Source organism: Stylophora pistillata, chromosome 1 (genome assembly GCF_964205215.1).
Source record: "Stylophora pistillata chromosome 1, jaStyPist1.2, whole genome shotgun sequence".
Classification (NCBI taxonomy): Eukaryota; Metazoa; Cnidaria; class Anthozoa; order Scleractinia; family Pocilloporidae; genus Stylophora; species Stylophora pistillata.
The window spans coordinates 42,914,377-42,939,157 of record NC_142519.1 but is presented as its reverse complement, the minus strand read 5'-3'; the positions used below and the strand labels follow the sequence as shown (position 1 = coordinate 42,939,157).

Genomic DNA, 24,781 nt, shown 5'->3' with positions numbered 1-24,781 from the left:
CATCCAGAAGCTAAATAAAAGTTTTCAAATTTGCGGATAAAAAATTCTCGCAAAATTTAATCACGCGAAAATTTAATCCCCCATAGAAAATCCAAAACAAAGAAATAATTGATTAACATTTAACAACAACAACATATTTACAGGATATGTATCAACAAATATACCAATTATGAACTATTCTTGCTGGAATGAATTATGCCGATGACTGAAGAAAAGTAAACCTGAAAACTCTTACCTGTTTTATTCCTTGCTTTTCCTTCAAAGCTTGAATCCCTCTCAAACCAGTATCTATGCTGAGGTGAAAATCTTAACCACATGTTATGTCCACTGGATCGCAGGGTAAAATAAGGAGTACTCCTTCCACAAAATACACCCAGTAGATTGGCAGACTGATTAAAACCATCACGGATCTCAAGATACTCTTCATCAGCACAAGGTGCTCCTGGTACGAAGCTGGACTTATAGATGCGAAATCTTATTTCCACATATTGTCCTTTCTCCACTTGAAGGAGCTGGGTTGTTCTAAAGTCGGGAATATCCTTCTGGCAGGATGCTTCCATGATTATTGCAACTTTAGTGAAGAACATAATTTCATAGAGGAATAATTGTACACGCTTTGCACAATAAGTTAACTAATGACTGTCTGTCTCGTTTTCTAAGCCTCTCTTATCGAGTGCGTAAACGATAATGTAAACTCTTCGTAAAATTTGAGATTATTAGCTTAAAGTAAAAATTTTCGTGTAGTTTCCTAGTGCACCAGTAACATGAAAGCAATGGTTTCTTCATAAATTAGAGAATAAGCACGTCAGAATGTCACCGACCATCTATGAGGTAAGCTTGGATTTCACATATAATCTTCACACAAATACGGTGTTCTTGTCATAATAAGAACTGTTTTAAATGCCATTGCAGCTGGTAAGGCTTGGATAACTCCCGTCCTAAAAATAATTTATACTGCCAGCATGCAATGCTCATCGGTAAAATCGCATGATTTGTTCCAAATTTTACCAACTCTTTAATTTCGCTCAAATTACCCTCAGTGGCCGAAAAATCTTCGGCCCTTTGGATCATGTGTATTTTCCCAAATGTAGATTGTGTCCTTGCATAACATTTAATACTAATTATAACTGATTTATAAGGAATATTAATTCCTCAATATTATACATTACAATATCATTACTTTACTCGTGTTAATCAAAAAGAAAGGAACTGCTAAAAAGGCATCAAGGCTATAAAAAAAAATTTAAACCAAACAAAAAAATAAAACTAAACAAAAAAACAGAAATTATCAATGTTTACAATTGAAGCCAATGAAGTTCACAGATTTTTGCCTCAGTTATTCTGTTTATAGATAATGTTAATGATTGCCCTTGGTTCTACCCATAAGTTTACTTGAACATGCCAACAGAGTACTCTCCTCAAACATCGGTTATTCTTTGATACTCTGCCGATAAAATTATTGATCTAAGCCTACCCTCGGCAAATCACAATTATGTTTGCCTTAAAATGTACTGATACCCAAACTACAATCACGTGTCTCATGCTCTCTCTTGAAAAATACATATGTCTTTTAACAACAAGCGCAACCAACTTACTCAAAACAAAAGTGAAAGTCCACATGCTGTTGATAGACATTTTTCCTGGGAAAAGAGAACAATGAGTATTAAAATTCAAAGCTACCTTAACTGTAGGACTCTCCTCGGCACCTTAGTAGACCTATATGCTGTATATGTTGAGGTTCAGTGTCACCTCGGCTTCATTCTTAATTTCTTCGTCTCGTAATTTAACAAGGATATTTATGCCTTAACGACAAAGCGTTCCTTTGGCCACTATATGGCTATAGTATGCAGAGAATGTTTTCGCTATTTTACCTATCGGAGCACCCAAACACCCCTCGACAAACTTTTGAATAAATTACCAAAATAATTTCGAACTTACACTATTTCAGGAGTGTTTCAGCTACTTACATCACAAGTTCAAAATGACACGGTGTGGGTTAGTTGATACTCCTGCAATAAAAATTGCTCACTTTCAATTTTTACCGCCGTCTCTAGGCATTTCTTGTAATTAAAGACTTCTAGCAACATCCAACATATTTTCATGGATTAGTATTTTACCATCGTTTTGACGCTCACGGTGATAGAAGAAAACATTCAGTCACACCTATCTCAATTCTAGAGGTCTAGGTAGCTTTCTTTGTAATTAAGTTGCGTTGAATGCTGAGTAACAATTTAAACAGAAAAATTGCAAACTCGTCGTCGTCACAATTTTACATAGAAGTCAGTTGCTCAGACAACGACGCATAACGTTTCGCTTTTCTATCCTAGTTTTTTTTTGCTTTTGTCTGTTTTCCTCTTATTTTTCTCCAGCAGTGCAGCAAAACCCTACTTGAATCATTTCTAATAACAGAGTTATAACACAAAAAACTGCAAGATTACCTGAATGGGGATTGTTTCCTTTCTCCGCTAAATTGTTTTTTTATGCAACAGTCGCTTTTACTAACACAACAAATATTTTAATTCCCGTATACATCAATAAAACCCTAACAGATGTTTCAAGCTGGTAGGGTTATACGTAGGTTGCTAACGTAGAGGCTCGACATATATTTATCTCACATAGCTCCTGAGGAGGAGTTTTTCAGTGTGTTTAATCAAAGAGATGAACTGGAAAAAAAAGAAGAGAAATACAGTGCTCCTACTAATTGTGGCAAAATAATTGCGTGAGTAATTTTTCAGAGGAGAATATCAATCACAAAATGAAGTCAGCCTCTAGCCTTTCTAATCATATTACCTTTCTTATACGAGTTTTCAGAAGTGTCTTCAGCTTTTCTAATTAGCATGCCAAATGCCTTACTTTTTATTTTGGAAAGGAAGTTTTAACACACGCCGATACTTCATCCTCCTCTGTACATCGAAAATTACATACCAACAACTTCGTAAACAGAAAATTGATTGCAAGAGTCAGTGTCTAAATTGTGTGCATTTGCTGAAAATTTTTATAAGGGTAACATCTTAGTCTGTATTAAAGAAAATAGGCACCTAAGCACCATTTAAAATTTAGAAGCTGGATTACCTTATTGGCACTTAATTTCGGGGATCTTTAGCTTCGCGTTTTTCGCGATTGCAAATAAATTGCTAAAGTAAAGACCCGCGCATGAAAAAACCTCGCAGAATATAAACAAGCGAAATCTAATCCTCTGTGGAGAATTCAAATCATAGAAAAAAAGTTATCAAAATTTGAAATAAAAAAACAAGATATATACAGGATTCATACAGGATATGTGTATACACAAATGATTAACTGCTCTTACTGGTAACTTCTATTTTCTATCTTCTGTTGTCAAATGAGGTTAATTTGCAAATATTTGGCATACGAAGCAGAGAATCGAGCAATCATCTTCATAAAATGCTAAGACATTTTACAAAATAAAATGAAGTTGAACCACTAGAGTCGAGAAATGCCATTTTTACATTTGCCAATTGAAATAGCGATAATAAAACCCCGCGAGGTATTGTCTCGCCAAATTCGCAAAATTAAGTACCCGAGATAATGTAAAAGAAAAAGTACTCGCGAAATCAAGTAAGATGAAGATCGTTGGGGATGTTCACAATGTTTCTTTTTGCCCGAAGATTGTGGGAAACCATGAAGTGAAGATATCACTGAAGTATTTTACTTTACTTTCTCACCTACCGAAGAACCTAACGCGAAACATATTATCGTTAACCTAACTTTTTCATGATTTATCAGCTTAACGAAACGTTTCACATTAACCGCCTCCCGGTTAGCTCAATTGGTAGACCGCCTGACTGTTGTACGGGAGGTCGTGAGTTCAAATCCGGCCGGACCAACACTCGGGGTCTTTAATTAACTGAGAAGAAAGTGCTGCCTTTGTAATAATATCTGAAAATGATTAGACTTTCTAGTCTTCTCGGATAGGGACGATAACTGTAGGTCCCGTCTCCTGCAGGGTTGGGGTAGGAGACGTTAATTTCCCGCACACGAGATTACTGTGTGATGGATGTCCTCCCCGGGATGGGATGGGTGGGTAAAAAAGAGGTTAGGTGTCAATTGAAACGAAAGTTCTGTTCCTTTCTCCTGCCATTCCTGTGGCGAAGAATTAAGCTTAAACTTACACCTAAAATCAGGCTTGTTGACCTAATTTGAACATGGACCTATAGATTACGCATGCACGCACGTGTGTGTTTAAGTGAACGCAAGGGAACTGAATAAGAAATTTTTAGTGGGAATTGCTTGTCTCAACTGGGTTTAAGTGGCATCAAGCGTAGCTCTTTACTTCTTATACAATAGAAATATTGGTAAACTGTGAATCTTGCCCAGAAATAGTACAGTGACATCTTCACTGGGCGACCCATGATGAAAGAACATAATTTATAGACAACAAAGTCAGAACTGAAGAGAGTGAGAGAAGCTCTGCCAGAAGCATAAGCAACTTAGACTTGTCAATTACAATTAGAACTCCTGGACGGAGTAGAACCAAATCGCTTAACAGACATGAATATATTTAGAGAGCCCAAACAGATGTTTAAAGCTGATATTTGATCTATGCGTAAGTAAATGACAAACGTATATATAGGCTGTTTTATTTTTCATTCATTTGAGGGAGCTTTTACATCCACAGTGTTTCTTTCCTTTTTTTAATCGACAGGTACTAGAAGACTTAAAAATTTAACCGGTAAGTTGAATATGTAACAGTTTCGAAGAAGAAGAACTAAATTAAAGCTCAACCCGTTTTAGTAACTAGCCACAGGATTGCTTTTTTCCACCCAGCATAATCTTAAAATTAATCTAGCTCTCAAATATATTATTTTTGGTTATTGAAATTTTTACCCTTTTTTCATGATAACACATTTTGCAGTTTAGTTTGTTATTAATGTAAATAGTCGACCTAATTTACAAATGCTATCAAGTGGCCGTTATCCCTGGAATTAAATATTCAAAACTGTAGTAAACTGAGTAGTCAATCATTCTTTTACCTCCACGTGTTTTGTTAGTATTTGAATGACAAAGGATTTTGCAATCATAATTAAATTTTTGAGAAGAACTTGTCAAAAATCTCAATGGAGCATTTCATTTCTCCCAGTATTCATTAACAAAGTCTTTGCAAACACAGCTCAATGGTTTATTCTTTTCAATTTCTCAGACCGGAAAAAAAAAAAGCTGAATACGTTTTTCCTGTACAATAGATAATTAATTCTCATGTAGTAGATAATACGCAGCTAGCAAAACCGGCGTATTATTTTACGTTTACGGGCGAAAGGAGGCAATCGCGATGCGAGCACGAAGTGTGATCCACGCGCGGGGGGAGGAGCGCGAAAAAATTCACACTTGTGCTCACGCTATATTATTCAAACTCTTACGCCTCCAGACACACCTCCAATCACCAACCAATCCCAGCGCTAAAAAAAAAAAACTTAATGGGGAATGTGCCTTTCCGCACCTGGGGCCGATATGTGACGACCACGGGTGAGATCGTCTCACGGTTCAGCAATGACTGAGATGTAGGATAAAGGCCACAAATCCTACAAAACTCCCACGAAGACATATGCCACCCGCTCAACTTCAGGAAAATACTTGTTGATTCTCCTCTGCATTGAGCTGATCTGAATGACTGGGATGCATGTCATCTTAAAGGCCTGCATGAGGTCACCTTGACAGTAACGTCACCACTTATTTGTACTCCTGGTTGGGTAGAGGTATTTTAAAGTAAACTGCCTTGCCCAAGAGTATTACACATGACCTGGCCTTGACTCTGACACAAAACCTTTCAGAACCAGAGCACAGCCCACCAATATTAACTCCATGTTACTGTACCTCCCTCGTGGTGATCACTGCCGCATAAATGTCCCTGTATTTTAAAGCTGAGCTTGAAAAAGATTGGTACGAGGTCGCGGTGTACCGTGAAAATTCTTGCACAACAAATGTTTCGCATGTTAAGGAAAAATTTGGGATCACATAACTAAGGTTTACCAAAGCACCCTACTTATTTATAAAGTAACAAATAATATCCTTGCCATTAAACATTTTTAATCTCCGCATTTGGTTTTAAGTTCTAGTACTTCCATCGGCATCAGTCAGCAAACTTGTATGATCTTCTACACTTTTGACGCAGGCTCTATGTCGCTAGAGCTTATTTTCTTCCTTTTCGCTTTCCTCAGTCTGCGTGTGGTAAGATTTAACAGATGGCTGTCCAGCTTTCAAGGTAAAATAATCTCCTAAAAGCGGTTGGCTGAGGTGGAACCTCACTATGTAAGCCCTTGTAACTCAACGCCGGCTCCCCTAAAGGAACCGAGTTTTTGTGTCGTGAATTAGGCAACTTTGGACCTAATTTCCATGTTTGGTGACCTGCTTTGTCAACGATGGTCTGTTGAGAAAGGCAATCGAAATAATAAGCTGATAGAGATGCATCTTGTTATATTGTTCGCCGATACTGAATGTGTTCGCTCAAGGAAAACATTTTCCAAGCCGTGCAATGGTCACCCTTTATCTTTTTCGGCGGGAAAATTCGAGACGGCACGGACTGCCAAGTAAAACATTTCTAGGAACTGCTGTCCAACTAACCGTGGAAATTGAGAGGTCTTCTTCCCAAGATTTGATTTCGTGATTGGCCGCATTTTTACGCCAGGACGAAACATTATATACAAGTAATGACTTATTGACTTCATTTGAATTTAAATGGCTGAGACGCATTTCTTAGTTTAAATTCCGTTTAAAAAGGGTGAGAAACTGGATGAAAGTTGGAACTTAGCACGCATTGCACGTCTAATACCATTCTATCTCCCTTCCCCTGACCCATTCTCATCCAGGTTTTTCGTATTCAGATGTTTTTCTTTACCTTTTTTCGCGAAAAAAATTGCTCGGTCTCGGTTGTTTACTTTATTTCAAAGCTTTTTAAACTTTCACTGGGATGTAACGACTTTTCTTGGCAATTATATCTGAATGCATGATGTAACATCACAGCTCCTGTACTGACGTTATTAAGTATGTACCGTAATTACAGCAAGACCACATGTCCTTTTAAAATCAGTTAGGTGATAATGCTGACGAAAACAGTTCAATTGATTGATTAGGAAAGACAGAGATTTAGAAAGTAAAAAACACAGACTCAACGGTCGACTCACTCGATATATTTATACATGTCTCCTCATTAACAAAAACCACAACAAACTCGCCAATTTACAATTCAAATTGTATGTTCAGCTTCGCAAGAACAATGTCTGCCAGAGAGGGCATTAAACTGTTTTTCTTCCGTCCAGGCCTAGCTGATCACGTGTTGCAGTTAAAACCTCAAAGGTGAGTTCCATCTTTAGCTTCTTCGTTCACTGAAAGGCGACGTCATCAGCCCCCCTGTGTTGGGACGAGGCGTCTTCCGCAGGAAGCAAAAAGCTAGAACGTCTTAAGAGCTGTTTTAAATTAGTTTTTCAGACGATTCTCCCTCCAATGGACATGTGGAGAAATAGGGCATGTTACACTTCCACGGGCCGCCACAGCTGCTTTTAAGGTTTTCAAAACAGCTTGCATCCATTTTACGAGCATTGAGTCCGACTGTAGGGGATAAGAAAGACGTAAATACATTGTAAGATAAAAGAATACCAAAACGAATTAAAAAAAAACACATTAAATAATGTAACCTTCACGGTATGAAAATGAACACAAATGACAAGGTAGCATGACCTTGGTGCGAAATTAAAAGAAGCCACACAAACTACATGTCACTCATAAAACTATAAACTTTTCAAGAAACCCCAGGGCTCTGAGTGAATCTGAAGTGATTATTCAAGAAGCCTGACTGTCAATGACCCCTTTACAATCCAGCATTAGTATTCATGATATTCTCCACACTGTTCTCTTTACAGTTCTTATGATACTGACAAGGAGAATTTGTTTGCCAATCAGGAGCTTGTTGAATTGGTGATTAGAATTTCCTTGATTCTCATTGGACCTTTACTTTTGATTTCACGGTGATACAGTAAGGAGAAATTAGAGCCCAGTCCCCCTCAGGGGTTTAACGGTCAAAACAATTCAAAGAGGCTCCTTCATTTTCACATTTAGAAAATGCAGGAAAAAGTCATATAATAATAATCAGACCGCTTGAAAGGTGTAAGTAAGCTCAAATCAAAAATTGTTTGGGAAGCATGATCATTTTTTTGGTAAGGCTGACCAAGGACAAGAATAAACAAAACACTACTGTCAGAGATAGACACAGATGATGTTACAATGAATATATGAAGGTCATATATTCATTGTATCTGATTTATCATCACAGGTTTATTACGAATCAACTTAACGGCCTGCTCCCAGTTGTTAGCTCAATTGGTAGAACGCTGCACTAGTATCGCAGAGGTCAGTGGTTCGAATCCCGTACAGGCCTGATTGTTTTTTTTTTTTCAGGTCTGATTTTCGCTATTGCGTCAATAGCGCTCTCTACTGCGAGGATCGTGCATCATACGTACAGATGATGTTGTCATTAGTAAACTTGGAAAGAAATAAGTGGAGGACCCAATTTTGTTAATTAATTCAGTTGCAGCTGAGGCATACATGTGTCAGTAAGTTAGGTGATTAATGCTTGTTATGGTTTTTTTTTTTTTTTTTTTAATTGCTTTCCACAGCTACAACTAAAAATCATTTCTACAGTGGACTACGTGTATAGTCTTTCATCACCACTTCAGCAACAGTTATTTGAGGCTTGATGCTCATGACCATTTTACGGATATCCCTAATTTAGAAAGGAATCAAATTAATAAAATAATGATCTTTTCTGAACCCTTTTTAAATGGTTCCAAAGGCCAAAATCTTCCTTGTTGAAATCCCAGACAAGTGCAGCTAAATCATCTATTTTTCATCAACTGGCATTGTGTCATCTGCTATAAAAAAACAAAACAAAACAAAACGAAACAACAAAACAAAACGAAACAACAAAACAAAACGAAACAACAAAACAAAACGAAACAACAAAACAAAACGAAACAACAAAACAAAACGAAACAACAAAACTAAACTAAAAAAAAAGTAAAAACACATGAGGGTAATGAATTTAATTTTTCATATCCTTATCAGCAAATGGAGACTGATGAACAAGTTGTTCAGTTATTAAAGCTTCATTAACACTTCAGCAAGACTTATTCGAGGCTTAATGCTCCTGACCATGTTAAAGACTTCCACAATTTTGAAAGGAAATTAATGAAATAAATGATCTTTTCTGAGATGTTAAACTTGCTTGAAGCCTTTTTGAATGATTCCAAAGGTGGGTCTTCAAAGAAATCACCGACAAGTGCTGCCAAATCATCTATCATTCATCAACTGATATTGTGTCATTTGCTATAAAAGAAAAACAAAACTAATGAAACAAAACATAACAAAAAGAAAAAAAAATGTATAAGTGAAATGAATTCAATTTTTCATATCCTTTTCAACAAATGGTGACATTAACAAGTTGTTCAGTTATTACACAATTATAATAATATATAATAACAGTAATAAGACAAGTATAAGTATAAAAATAAATATGACATAATTTTAATTATAACATAACCAAAGTAAAGCACGCCCTCTGATTGGTCAATTTAGCGTCCCCCATTTGCCCATGGGTGTACGCTGCTAACATGAGTAAGTGCAAAGACTATTTTTCCGCACGCACTTGTTTTTTCTGGTCACGTAAGATTTGTTAAATAATAGGAAACTCTTCAGCTACAATGTATCAATGTTATGTTATAAAACAAATGGTAAACACCACAGCGTACACTATTGAGTTATGATGCACTTGGGAGGTTTGCTAAGCACTCAAGAAGCTAGAGTCACTCTTGGCTATCGCCTCGAGCGACTCTTATGCTTCTTTCGTGCTTAGCAACCTCCCGCGTGCATCCATAACTCAATAGTGTACGCTGTGGTGTTTACCATTTGTTAATGAAAGAAATTTCATTGGACCTGCAGATGAAATTCAAGCCAAGAAATGATCCTCACAAGTAAACTGCAATTTATTTTAAAGCAATTGCAGAAAAGAGACCAGAAAACATTCAGGCTTCGAAAGGACTTGAAACCCTGCCTCCATGATACTAGTTGGGCAGTCTACTACCAATTGTTAGCTACAAAGCCACATGTTAATAGGCAAAATATAGAGGTAGATCTAATCATAATTTTGAATAAATAACAAAATTTGAGCTGCAGATGAAAATCAAGCAATGCACCAACACATATCGTAAAAGCCCACATACAAGCCGCCCTTTTTTTCCAAAAATTGTTGCTAGAAATTGGGGATGCAGCTTATCTGCGAGAACATTTGAAAAAGGTGTCATGAATGTTGACGCTGATTTCCATTTTGGCATCCGATTGAAAGCTTGGTTACTAAGCTTCCAATATTCTGCTTATGTTCTTGTTGTAATGCAAAAATCTATGGAAAAACTGTGTTGAATGAAGAAATTCCTGTCAACAAATACCAGAAAAAGACCAATCATGTCAAAGTTGGTAGAAACAATGTTCATTATATTAAAGTGCGAAAATTGTGGGTAAGACTTTGAAGTATTTTCCGTTGCAATGTTAATATTGAGTTTATGTTTGATGAACAGTGGATGAAGAAGACTTCTCAGGACTCGACTTTGGATTTCTATTGATTTCTTTCAAAAAACTTTTTTCCAAAATTTGAGCGGCTAAATTCTGGGTGCAGTTTGTCTGTGGGTGCAGCTTATCTTTGGGCTTTTACAGTATTAAGAAATGTAACAGCCCTTGCAAACCAAATTCCTAGTTTCCTGGGAATTCCTGGAAATTCTCAGAAATTCCCAACTATGCAAATTAGCTCTGATTTGAAAAGCTTGGAATGACTTGGAATTTCTGGGAAAGGAAGGTTCCAGTTTTGTGAGGACTTGGAATTCCTCAGAAGTACTAGGAATTCTCAGCTTTACAAACTACCTATAAGTTAAGGGTGGAATTCTTGAGAATTCTTGGGAATTAAATTTGAGGTAATTTAAATAAACTTGAAGTCCAAATAATTCCAATACATTCTCAATACCTGGAATACAAAGGTTTTAGGACTAGGAATAATTATAGAGGCTTACAACTTTGGTTCAATAAAAGGTATGCCATACAAGATGTACCTAGAGATGTACATACATGTATATGTTTATCATGAAATTTATTATTCAAACTGTAAGTTTTAGTAAATCTTAACATTAATATGCAATTTTTTCATGAAGCAGCAGTTAATTAAGTGTCAATTAATGCAATGTACTCATATAACAGATTTACTTTCTAACCTTAAAGGCCTCTTGGATTCCATGATCCTAAAAGTTTTTATTGTGATGCAAAATGTCTCATATCCACAGATGTACCAAAACCATCACACATAATCATAATCATAAACTGAGGAACGCTTCAGAATGTGCACATCCATTTGTAAGGGAGAATTTCAACGACTACCATAGTCGCTCCCTTCTCTTGTGCAAATGTTTCTTCGTTATGAGACGCACTAGACTGACTGTTAGCACCACTACTAGTTCAGTGGAAACGAAAGAGTGAGGAATCAAGATGGCTGTGTTGAAAGGTGTTGCTGAACGCTTGTTGCGGTCAAACTTTGTTGATTTGAGCCCTAGTACATTGTGATCATCTAGGTATCTCCTATACTTTCTGAAGTGATATCCATCTGTTGTAATGATGAGGGTAAAACACGTTTGTAATCACGTTCAAAGTGGTGATTGCCTTGTGTTATAATTCTCACCTCTACCGTAAACACAACTCAAGTGGGTTTCGAGTCTGTTTCCTCGACAACTTTTGGCCAAAAATCGTGTATTTGTAGTACGTTCTATTCTTCTCGATTATTTCTACTTAGAGTGAGTTCACATCATTATTCATATCATCGTCAAAACATGGATCCAAGGTCTAATCCATCGTCCAGAAGCAGAGTATCGGGAGTTCAAAAACCGGGGTTAGAGAGGACAAATAATTATGCGCGCTTCCCTTGAGACTGCAATCAGGCAAGCCAGTGGATTCTCTTTACTAGCCAATGAAAATTCCCAAAATATCCACGTGATCATACCCGTGATCGGAAACAAAGAAACTCCATTTTGGCGCTTATCTTTGAATGTAATAATACAATAAATAATAATAATAAAATCTTTATTACCGTGTCAATGTATTTAGCTCATAGAGCTAATTGGGGACACCTACTTACTAAATTAATAAAAAAAACTATGTACAGTATCATAATAAGTAACAATACAGCCGATAAACTATGCATTAAAATTTTAAAATATTTAGAAATATCAACAGTGTTCAGATAACATAAAAATACTTGTACCATGCAGATAATTAAAAAAAAAAAAAAAAAAAAAAAATCGCGTGCTGCAAAGATTGCAGCACGTGAAAGATTGTACTTTTCATCCGTTGATCACTCGTGCGTTGTTATTTCTTTTCTTGCATGTTTCGCTTAACGCAACATCTCTAAAGATGGGTTTTACTGTTGTTTAATGGGAAGACGAGAGCAGTGTTGGCGCCGTGGAGTTAAAAAAGGGGACAACAGTAGACATGTCAACTGGTACAAAAAGAATCCACTTCTTTGTCTTTCACGACAAAACTACTAGGCTACTAGTCTGAATGCATTATCAGTGTATGGGGTTATATGGTACTCTTGCCCAAACAAGGATCGAGCGGCCATAAAATAAAGCTACGATTTTGAAAGTTTGTGAAGAATGAAGCATAACACAATAGATGCTATTCTTATTCAATGACATGTAAATGAGTGGCCGGGTATTCTAAAGTTTAGCCGTGGTGAGTACAAATTGCGATATTCGGTACGTGATCAAAACTGAGAATCAAATCGGTCACTTGCATGCCAGCTTACGCTTTACAATGAAATAAATCTATCAGTAAGCTAAAGGTTTCAGGATTATTTTAGTCACGTTTGACAAGCTGCCAGCCCAGCAAAAACAGACAAACAGCTGCTAAGTCTGCACTTTAGGATTACTTGATTACAATTATTTATTAATTCAGTTACAACAAGATTATAATTAAAAAATTAATAAATTATTCAACTGAAATTAAGCCCTTCACTTCCAAGAGCGTTAAGTCAAAATTGAATAAAAATCTTTTAATTTCAATTTGCAGAATCAACAAAAACAAACATTGTAACATGAAAATGCTGCTTGACAGCTTACATTGAAATGTTGATGCACAAGTGTTTTATCCAAAGAAGTTACAACCATATAAAATGAAGTCAAAGCCTGACTCTGGAAGGAAAGGGTTAAATACCATTTGTATCATCATCCAAAATTAGGTAGCCAATCAGAACATAGTATTTACTTCATCTTGCCTGTGGGTGCTGCCAGTTTTTTTAATTTATTTCTATATAGAGATGTATATACAAACCTTTGAAACACCCTGTATTTGTGAAAGATGATGTTACAGTATTCAGTGAATGACCTAGAACTCTGAGTGCTCCCAACCCTATAGTGTTTTTTGGCTGAGTGATTTAGCAAACTATTTTAACCCTCTAACCCTTAACAGTGACTGCTATCAATTTCTCCTCATCATATGACCTCTGAATTAAACATTACCATCATGAGAATAAAGGAAATTATCAGCATGCAAGTTAAACAAGCTCTGGATTTTTGAAACAAACTCTCCCTGTAAGCAGCTAAGGAGAGGTAAGAAGAACAGTATGGAGAATATGCATAATGATGTTAGGCTATTAAGGGTTCAGTTAGCAATGTTCCTCTATATCCTTGATTTTACAACAAGGCTTTTTTTTTTTGTTTGTAGGTATTTCAGGCCATTGGTGACTGCGACTCACTGACATGGAGGGAAAAGAGCAGATGGATTAGGAAAAAGATGGAAAAAGTTAAAAAAATAAACTTAAAAGAACATTGAGGTAAATGGGCTTTCTGCAGATGATAACTTTGATCAAATAATCTTAAGACTTTTTTCAGCTGCTTAAGTATGGTGCAGTAAATGTCATGATCATGCCTTCTACTCCGACCAGGAATTTTATGAAAAAAAAAAAACCCTTTGATCTTATTGGAACAGAAGGTACTGACAAGGAGAATTTTTCTTTAACAATCAAAGCTTCTCCTGATTTTTTCCTTTAATCTCATGATCTTAATAAATGATCTAGCAGTATTACTAGAAGAAGAAATATGATGCTGGTCACTGTAAGAGTGTAAAGGGTTGATGTTGATGTAGCACTAAGCCATTGGAATGCACAAGAAACAGTTACATCTACATTTTTTTTGGATGACACTGATGCTGATGTATTGCAGTAAAAAAAATTAAATACTACATCACTGACAAGGGAGGGGAGGGGGTTGGGAAGGTGGTTTTTAACCTCAGGGAATCATATGTTTAGAAGTGAATAGCTGGCATAATATTAAGCCTGGGAACCCAATGAATCAAACAGTTTTTTTTCTGGCTTTCTAGTTTGGTGTACCTCAAAAACATTCAACAAACTGTGAGATTCACAGTTTTATTCACATTTTAGTGACTTTTCACCGCAAAATGTAATGTTCACATCTGTATACATGTACTGTACTGAAAATAATGCTATTAATACTGCATAACAGTATAAAACTGCTGGCTAAATAGCCCAGGGCTTATACACCTTTGCAAGGGGTTTTAGGAGGGCTTATAAACTAATGGCCTTACAAACACACCTGTAATGTAGATATTTGACAGGGTTTAAATAGAACAGAAAGAGAAATTTGAAACAAGCTATAGCAGCACTGATCAAAATATGTTTTTGCAGATTAGATTATTGCCTTATTTCAGACACACTTCAGGACTTGATTAAAAATTTAGACATTATTGCAGCCATTAAAATGGACCACTTGGCATTTGTACTTTATTTACAAGAGTTTGAGGAGACTAAAAAAGGACCAGGTTTATGAAAAATGGACTCATCGTTTTGTCGGATGAAAAGTTTATTCAACTTATGAAAACAAATCTGGATAATTATATGGAAAGAAGAAGGGAAAGAATTCTCAGATAAAGAGTTGCTTCGGACTGGATTTATAAATATAAGGTTTGCTTTTTGGATGCGATACTCAAAAGAGCTTCCTAAAACTAAGAAAGATAAAGAAAAAAGTTTGTAGAAGAAAGTCCAAGCCACTCAAATACAATTTCAACAAAATCCTTGCAAAGAATTTGAGGATATTCTGGATAAATGTAAATCTGAGTTAGAAAAATTTTACAACGAGAAAGCCAATGGATTAATTGTACGTTCCAGGGCGAGATGGCATGAACATGGGGGCAAAAGTACTAAGTATTCTTTTTAAGTCTGGAGAAAAGAAACCAATTACAAGGAAACATGTTAGGAAACTTTGCCCCTACCAACTATGAAAAAAATAATAGGCTCATCTTTGAATTATTGTAAAAATCTGTATTAACAGTGAGGAGCAGCATGATTAGTTGGATCACTTTCTTGGTCAAGCTAGCATTCCAGAATTGTCAGAGGAAGAAAAACTAAGTTGTGAAGGATGATTAACCATTGAAGAATGTGCCAAAATACTGGATACTTTAATTTCGAAATGGAAAGAGGGTACACATGCCGAATTTTACAAAACCTTTTGGAGCTCTGTAGGTGACCTCATGACTGATGCTTTTAATTATTGCTCTTTTGACTCAGGAGAAATGTCAAATTCACAAAAACAGGCAATTATGACATTAATTGATAAAAAAGGTAAAGATCAAATGTATTTGGAAAGCTGGACGCTGATTTCATTAGTCAATGCTGACTCCAAGCTTGCTTCAAAGGTCATTGCCAACAAAATCAAAAAAGTCCTTCCTCAAATAATCCGCCTTAATCAGTCTGATTTTAGCAAAGGTAGATTTATTAGAGTCAGGTGGCTTACTCAATTCTCAACATTATTGATTATGCTGAATTGTTAAAGATACCTGGTATTCTACTGTTTATAGATTGTGAAAAGGCCTTTGACTCTACTGAATGGGATTTTTTTATCAATCACCTGAGGCCTTCCATTTTGGTCCAACCCTAATAAGATGAACTAAAACCTTTTTTAATAAAACTCTTGAGTTGTGTTTTAAAATAATGGGTTATTTTCCAAGCCTTTTAAGTTACAAAGAGGTGTAAGGCAAGGGGACTCTTTGTCACCCTATTCATTTGTTGTGGCAATTGAAATTTTGGCTATATCTCTTAGATCAAATAAGCATGTTTAAGGCATAAAAATTGATAATGATGAAATTAGAACACTTCTATATGCCAATGATATGACTACTACTCTGGTGAACACCTCTTCTGTAGAAATCTTTGTGCAAATAGTCAACAATTTTAAAAAATGCTTTGGTTTAAAAATGAATATTTCAAAAACTGAAGTGATGTGGAGTGGGGAAAAGAATTCATTAGAAATTAAAGAGTGACTGAAATTGCCTTAAAAACGTTGACAATAATTATTATGCAACTATTTTATTTCCCTCTCATTTACCATGATTAGTCAAGAACAGTACACTACAGCACATTCTCTAAAAAGAGTTTAAGTTGATTTTAAAACAACTTGAGTTTTCTAAGTATTCCTCTGAGAGTAGTGTCTACGTGCTCTTTGTCCTGAGGTCTACCAATGTTTAAATATGTTAGAAAATTTTACTAACCATGTCGGGTTAGTTAGACACACTTTTAGTAACCAAACGTTGAAAATTACTTAACCACTGGTTAACCCGTTACCAGTAATTTCGAGCCCTGCCATTGCATGAATTATTCTTGATCCCTTATAATGCAGCAGGTAAAACTTATGTCTGGTCTTTTTACAAATACCAAATTATTTAAAATTGGGTTAATTGAGTCAGAGATGTGCTCCTTCTGTGCAATTTACAAAAAAGACCTATACCATCTCTTTTACGACTGCTCAGTATCCATGAGCCTTTTGGAACAGGTTTTGCAACTGGTGGTCTAATTCTCAGAGTGAAAATCTGAACTAATCTCTAAAAGGAGTTATAATTGGCATTAGAAATAGAAATGACCTACTAAATTATCTGATAATGCTTGGTAAACTGTGTATATGGGAGTGTAGAAGAAATGAGTCAATCCCAAAGTTTAATTTGTTTCTACACAAAGTAGAAGCCAAGAAGGAGAGTGAGAGACTTTTTACCTTAAGATATAAGAAGCTTCAAGATTTTAGGAAAAGATGGGAAATATTTTTGTTGTGACACTGCATGGAGGAAATCTAATTGAAGTGTTTCTCCTTAGGTTCCTAAATTCTCCCAGTCCAAACTCCACAGAAAGTCCCGTAAAAACAACAAAACAACCACACTAAATTTTTTTTTGGCGTAAGCACTTCTCCCCTAAATCTGGGTCTTTTATTTCTGAACTGTCAATCAATTCGCGTGAGTAACATAACTTCAGACTGGTAAAGTTAACTTCAAGTTCGCTTTTTCAAAAGTTTTTTTAGAAAAAGAAAGAACAGAAAATAATCCTTAACATGAAGTATTTGCACTGTGTCTGTGATGTGTTGTGCTGTCTACCTTTCTAGTGCAGTAAATGGTTTGAACCCGGGGGTAACATGTGAAGGTGTAGTCTGATCGTCCGGGTGAGTGCAGTCCTGAGAAGGACTGTTGTCGGTGGCAGTGACTGACGTTTCGACAACCTGTGCGGAAGTCATCATCAGAGTCAAGTGAGTGATTGTTGTCAGTAGAATGTTCTTATTCCAGTTCGTGTGAAATGATCGGTTGGTTTTGCCGTGATGTTATTGGCTGTGAGACTCAAGTGACGTAAGTCGTTCGTGATTGGTCTGTTTCGGTCTGTCGGTAAAGCTAGGTTGTTCTTTTTCGGTCGTTTGTGATGTTTATGTCGTGAATGAGTCGTTTGTATGGGGCGGGTAGTTGTTGACATCTGTTTAGGGGAGTCTGTTCTAAGTTAGTAAACCAGCTTTCCAGAGTCAGTCGTTGAAAATAGTCAGTGCTGTAGGTTAGGCATTGCGCAGAGTCCCAGTCAATGTTGTGGTTGGTAAGTCGATGGTGTTCAGCAATGTGATTGCTGACATCACCTTTCCTCGTCGCCCGTCTGTGTTCAGTCAGTCTTGTTGTGAGGTTTCTGCCAGTCTCACCGATGTAGGAGGCTTGGCAGTCGGAACAATTTATCTTATAAATCGTTCCCTGTCTGTTCCTCGGTTCGTCTTTGTCTTTAACGTTGGTTAGTAACTGATAAGGATAACATCAGAAGCAGAATTGCCTCCACTATACAATCAACGTCACTACATGACAGCAACTTGACTAAAGACGAACAACGCGCACTGAAACGACTGAGAAACGACGAGAACATAGTTATCCTACCAGCCGACAAAGGACGAGTTACTGTTGTTATGGACAAAACTGACTATCACGACAAAATGGACGCACTAGTTAACGACAAACGAACCCACGAAGAACTCAAACGTGACCCAACTCCTGCCCTTCAACGTAAACTCAACAGTAAACTACTGACACTCAAGAAAACGAACGCCTTTGACAACCAACGATACTATCGACTGAGGTGCTCGGTACCACAGCCACCAAAACTCTACGGTTTGCCGAAACTACACAAACCTGGTTTCCCGATGCGACCTATTGTTTCTTTCTGTGGCTCTCCCACATACCAACTATCCAAGTACCTGACGACAATACTACAACCGCTAACCGACAAATCCAGACATAAACTACAATCCACTGAAGACTTCATTAACGCTACCAAGACTGTTCAGATACCTGACGACTACAAGCTAGTGTCATTTGATGTGAAATCACTGTTCACAAGTATTCCACTTCAATTAGCATTACAATGCACTGAGACTGCAATCCGAAAATCTACCGAACCACTACCGCTACCGACAGACGACATCATGGACTTGCTAAACATTTGCCTAACGTCTACTTACTTTCAGTACAACGGTAAACACTACAAACAGTTACACGGCACTGCCATGGGGTCTCCAGTTTCTGTTGTTATAGCAGAAATTGTGATGCAGAACATCGAGGAACGCGCCCTTTCGACTTGCCGACAAACGATACCGCTTTGGTTACGTTACGTTGACGACACATTCACCGCCGTTCGACACGACGAAATTGACGCATTCCACAACCACCTTAACGAACAAAACACTGACATACAGTTTACCAGAGAAGTCGAAGAAAATGGCAAACTTCCTTTTCTAGACTGCCTGGTAAGCCACAACGACAACTCATTACGAACGACAGTTTACAGGAAACCGACACACACCGACAGATTACTAGACGAGTCATCCTACAACCCTACATCACACAAAGCCACAACTATCAGAACTCTAACACGACGCGCACAACTAGTATGTGACTCGACAGACAGCTTATCCGACGAGAACAAATACCTTCACCGTGTTTTTACGAAGAACAACTACAACAACGACTTCATCCGACGAAACACTCACCGACCCACTACCACTACCGAAACAAACGACACCGCAACCCCTACGACTACAGCAACCATACCGTACATAAAAGGCATGTCTGAAAACATCTCGCGCATCTTACTACCCTTCAATATCCGCGTCGCCCACAAACCCATCACCACACTACGTCAGTTACTAACCAACGTTAAAGACAAAGACGAACCGAGGAACAGACAGGGAACGATTTATAAGATAAATTGTTCCGACTGCCAAGCCTCCTACATCGGTGAAACTGGCAGAAACCTCACAACAAGACTGACTGAACACAGACGGGCGACGAGGAAAGGTGATGTCAGCAATCACATTGCTGAACACCATCGACTTACCAACCACAACATTGACTGGGACTCTGCGCAATGCCTAACCTACAGCACTGACTATTTTCAACGACTGACTCTGGAAAGCTGGTTTACTAACTTAGAACAGACTCCCCTAAACAGATGTCAACAACTACCCGCCCCATACAAACGACTCATTCACGACATAAACATCACAAACGACCGAGAAAGAACAACCTAGCTTTACCGACAGACCGAAACAGACCAATCACGAACGACTTACGTCACTTGAGTCTCACAGCCAATAACATCACGGCAAAACCAACCGATCATTTCACACGAACTGGAATAAGAACATTCTACTGACAACAATCACTCACTTGACTCTGATGATGACTTCCGCACAGGTTGTCGAAACGTCAGTCACTGCCACCGACAACAGTCCTTCTCAGGACTACACTCACCCGGACGATCAGACTACACCTTTACCTTTCTAGTATATATAATTATTATAAGTTAAGTATCACTTGTAATAGGGTTAGCACTGTGAGTTATAAGTATGCATACAATTTACAACTATACGAATATAAATAAGCAAAAAAATAAAATTAAAGATGGTGACATAGACAATCCCATGAGATGGACCATGAACAAACCAAGTCCATAACAAAAATTGATATTAAAAAGGACTACCGTCTTATAATAAATTTTTAAATGATTTAAAGAACCTTCAAGCGTTCCCTCAGCTTAAGACGGCCTTGAACTTCGCATTTCTTTGTACGTTAGCATCTCAATCAAACGCGAACAGGATTTATAAATTTCCACATATTAGTAATACTAAGTTTTAAAACTTACAGGGATTTATATGGCAACAAGATCAAGAATTTATAAGGCAATGTATTTTCCCAATTAGTCAATTTATAGTCGCTGTAAGTGAAAAGGCGTCTCTACAAATGATGTATATAAACTCTTGCAACACTTACTTCCAGCACTTCCCCCCTAACCCCACCCCCCTTCCCTCTTTTACAAGTGACATTCCCCAGTTTTTGGAACCTTATATCCACTAAGATTAGTCTTCGTTTGAATTTCATTTAAGAAAAGAGAGTGTTTTATGGATGTTAACAAACACAAATAATTATAATATGTTTGCTCATAAAGTCGAACTATGTTTGCTCATAAAGTCGAACCATAGAACACTCAAAAGAAAACATACGACGTAGCAAATGGTTGTCACTGGAGAGCTGGTTTACTTACTTAGAACAAACATTACATCCAGGGTGAAATCCTTTTCCGCTTAGTTTCTGTAAGTAATCAAAGTTTAAGATTACAAAGATCATGTTTTCATTCTTTTCATTTACTTATGTCAGCCAAATTTTTCTCAAGCTTCATTCATGGCGAGGAAAATAGGGTCGAGGATGGTTTTTAAGCTAATTGTAGTATTTGATTTATTGGTCAAGGTACAATTGCTGTTAGTGCAAAAGTTCACTTTCGTGAATAAAAAAGAATTAAAAAAAAAAACTCTTACAGCAGGTACCAAAATATTCTGGTGAACTTAGCGAGAAATTAAATGTAACATATTCAGCACCATCAACTCGATATCACATCCCAGGACAGTATCAACAAACTCTGCACTTATGTCCAGAAGACATTTGGGGGATTGGACATATGTACTGATAAACAATTCTGGTGTTTTGCTTATGGTGGGAACTTAATATGTTGTAGGGTATGGGCATTGGCCAATGTTTACTTCTAGTTTTTCTAGCCATTTCATTTATGATCAATAATCTCCATTTGGTGCAAAAATGTGTGCAGGTGTCTGTTTGTAGAATTCATCTGATTAGTCAGGAACAAAAAAATAATGTTTCCCAAGAGTGAAGCTCGAGAAAAAAGTGTGAGCTTGTAATAATGTCAGTATGCCCTATTATCTTCAATTATATTTGAAAAATAGTCTTTTCTCAAAGCAAATGTCAGGTTTGAAAATTTACGAACATAAACTGAGAAAAATCCCCAGTGCTCCCCAGTTTTAGTTCTAGGGTCACACTCAGTCATATGATGCATTTAGACCAACAGCATTTGAGGGAAGCTACTTTTATTATGAATTATAATGAATAATGTGTAATTTGCACTGATATACTTAAACAAGGAAGAAGAGAAGGAAAATAAATAATGAGAAAAATGAAAAAAAATTGTTTTGCAGTGATAAATTGAATTCATTTCAATACATTTGGAACAGAATTAAATTAAAAACTAACAGCCTGAACAAAATTGGAACATAACTAAAAAGAAGTTCAGACTTTCTCGTTGAAGCCCATCCTTTCTCTTAATTATTACAAATTTTAATGTCTAATTCACAGCAGTAGTGCTTCCAGCTTTGTTATTATTTAAACAAGAAAAGCTTGAGGAGGGCTTTAATATCCAGGGGGTCTGGCGCTTAAATAACCAAATCTATGCATGTATTTTCTTGTTCACAGGTAGATGGGTCTATAACTGGGGGCCAGGGTTAAACAGTTGCAAGTACATGGCAGTTTATAATCATCCCCTCTTCCTTCCACTATAAAATTTTTATTTTTACCTGCAGGAAGCAGCTTCTTTAACATATAAAACAAATCCAATATGTTGTCCTTTGCATCCAAACTTTCCCTGCAAGTCATCTTTGTCAGCACTATTTATTATCACTTCAATCTGCCATTAAAAATATCAGCATTTCATTATCTCATGCTCTATAAAAAGTCACTCAGATGACCGGAAGAAGCCACTACTTGCATGTATCCTGTTATTTATTATAATCATGGAGGGGAGTGCTGTACTAGCAACTTAAACATTGAATTCATTAGAATCAATATGACTTCTCTACATGAGTGTGTAACATGAGTGGTGATATTGAGCAACCACGTCACCATTCCTGCTTTCTCAAACTTTGCTGAATGAACTTGCTTTGTTTCTTATTTCGAATAATGGCCGCAAGATTTGTTGTGGTGTGGTGAGCGACGAAGATGTAAATGCATTTTCCCAACAACAAGAAGAAGAGAAAAACAAAATTAAGGAAAATGCTCTTTGATCTAAACATTATCAATTTAAGAGTTTCTTGATACATTTTGTTTCTAGTACGTCAATCTATTAATAAATTCATTTTATCGATTTCTCGCCTGACTTCGTGGCCGATATTAAGGGAAGGAAAATGGCTTATACATTTCGAAGGAAGGATTTTGATTGTTTAAAATAATCGCCGCTAAGTTTCGTGGTGCTTGTCGTGACTAACGAAGAACAAAACCAAAACATCAAAGGGTTGGTCCATGTTTGAGGTTCAGTCCCTGGACTTGAGGTCATTGCTTTGTCCACCAACCTATTGCTTTGTGATCAGTTCTTTCCACATTTGTTAGAGGATGAGTACGTAATGGTTCTAATAAGATACATTTCATAGACACTGAATCGGTTGAAAGTCTCGTTTAGACCTCTCACCTGTCGAAGTACAAACGAGAATTTTCATCCCGGAGGGTGGAAGTTACTTCACCCATCCATGTACAAAGTGAAGAGGAGAATACTCTTTTTTAGAACAGGCTTTCAATTGTAACACAGCTGTCGAACGAACCGTCCTGACTTTACAGTGCGACATCAATTTTTTCAGTACTAAATTCATGGCTGTCCACCATTTTGAATGCGGTTCCTAGGAAACTGGGTCGAGAGGTAGTCCCGGCCAATCAGAACTAACAAACCGCGTTCAAAGAAATCTGTGCTCTTCATTGCAAAATCTGGACTTTGATTTTGAAATTCGGAATTTGGATTTTGCGGTAAAAAAAGAAATCCAAAAACGAGATACGACGCTGAGAAAACATGGATTTCTATGTCTCACAACTTTTGGGAAATCTAAAGAGGGATTTGCAACTGACTACGGCTGTTCAAGGTGGGGTCTCTATGGGTTCACGGATAGCTGTAAAACGGCAAAGATATCAGCTTTCATGTATTGGGACTGGAATCTTTTAAAATTGAAATCTACCTTAAGGAAGGATTTTCAACATCGAAATCCGTTGGTGCTTTTCATGTTTTATTAAAAAATCCCAAATCTGGAATTTCAAATCTAAAAATCCGGATTTTCTGATCGAAAGCACCACGCCGACTCCCCCTTTAGAGCCTTTAGTGCAATTAGAGCCGTTTTCCCGATATTCCACAAGTATTCGCAGTTATTTTTAACTCTTGAAAAGAACTAGGATTATTTTAATAAAGTCTTTAACTAAAGGCAGAAAACAAAATGCCTTTAGCTTTTCGAATAAATTATCAAGGTTACCTACGGCTGCAAGTTTCTGTAAAATCGGTTCACTCGTCTCCACCCTCTGGGACACTTTCTGACTGACAATAACACTTGAAATAGTCAAGAGAAAATAATTGTGATTATTTCCTTTCGAAATATTTTAATCATTTCCATGATTCAATTTAATCAGAACACGTAAAAGTGATGTGAGGAAATAAGATGGGCTAGTTATATTAAAACGAACCGATCCCGTTACTACAGACTTACCTCTATATTTACAAATTGTTTATAATAATAATAATAATAATAATAATAATAATAATAGTAATAATAACAATAACAACATTGATTTCTATAGCGCTCTTATCCTATGTTCAAGGCGCTTTATATCACTGTGCGGGGTACTTTGTCAGACTGCCAGTGGCAGTTTATAATCAACAAAGGCGAATTTTTTTTTTTTTTACAGCTGCCCCCTCCTCCCAATTCCCAATAAACAGGCCAGACCACATCACAGTAATCTCGTGATGTAGGTTCTTTAACGTCCCCCGCCTAATCAAATTATCTAATTAATAGATGGAGGAGACGGGACCAACGGTTTATTCGTCCGGCGCTCTAACCAATTGAGCTAACCGGGAGGCGGTTTGATGACAACTGTCAGAAGACGAGAATGCTGTCTGTTCTCCTTAAAGAAAATAAAACCGAGAAATTTCTGTCTTCACTTTTAAACATATGTTGAGGGGTTTTACCACTCGCTTGGCAAATTAACAAGAAGTACTGAGACTCTGTAATTTTCTTCTTTATTCTCTCTCTTGTTCCATTGCTTATTTCTACTACTTATTTCTACTACT

The 24,781-nt window shown here is 36.9% G+C and overlaps 1 protein-coding gene and 1 long non-coding RNA gene across 4 annotated transcripts in view; both read right to left on the bottom strand.

Annotated features, from left to right (window-relative positions):
* Nucleotides 1-1,634, bottom strand: part of LOC111325904 (uncharacterized) — a 217,500-nt gene extending 215,866 nt beyond the window's left edge. Inside the window, exons 1-2 of the mRNA XM_088758057.1 lie at nucleotides 1,596-1,634; nucleotides 236-571 (exon numbers count right to left, since the gene is read on the bottom strand). Of these exons, the coding sequence (XP_088614183.1) occupies nucleotides 236-571; nucleotides 1,596-1,620 (361 nt within the window). The 5' untranslated portion in view covers nucleotides 1,621-1,634. The remainder of the gene's footprint in view (nucleotides 1-235; nucleotides 572-1,595) is intronic.
* A 5,498-nt stretch (nucleotides 1,635-7,132) lies between these two features.
* On the bottom strand, nucleotides 7,133-24,663 carry LOC148742659 (uncharacterized). Of its 3 annotated transcripts, none has more exons than XR_016000387.1 (5): nucleotides 23,970-24,663; nucleotides 22,260-22,369; nucleotides 20,942-20,988; nucleotides 8,783-9,336; nucleotides 7,133-7,563 (listed from the first exon to the last, which is right to left on the bottom strand). It is a non-coding gene; the product is annotated as an uncharacterized LOC148742659 (long non-coding RNA). The 3 variants fall into 3 exon arrangements; XR_016000386.1 differs by lacking the exon at nucleotides 23,970-24,663 and adding an exon at nucleotides 23,147-23,903; XR_016000385.1 differs by lacking the exon at nucleotides 23,970-24,663 and having other exon boundaries at nucleotides 22,260-23,133.
* Between the last annotated feature and the right edge of the window lie 118 nt (nucleotides 24,664-24,781).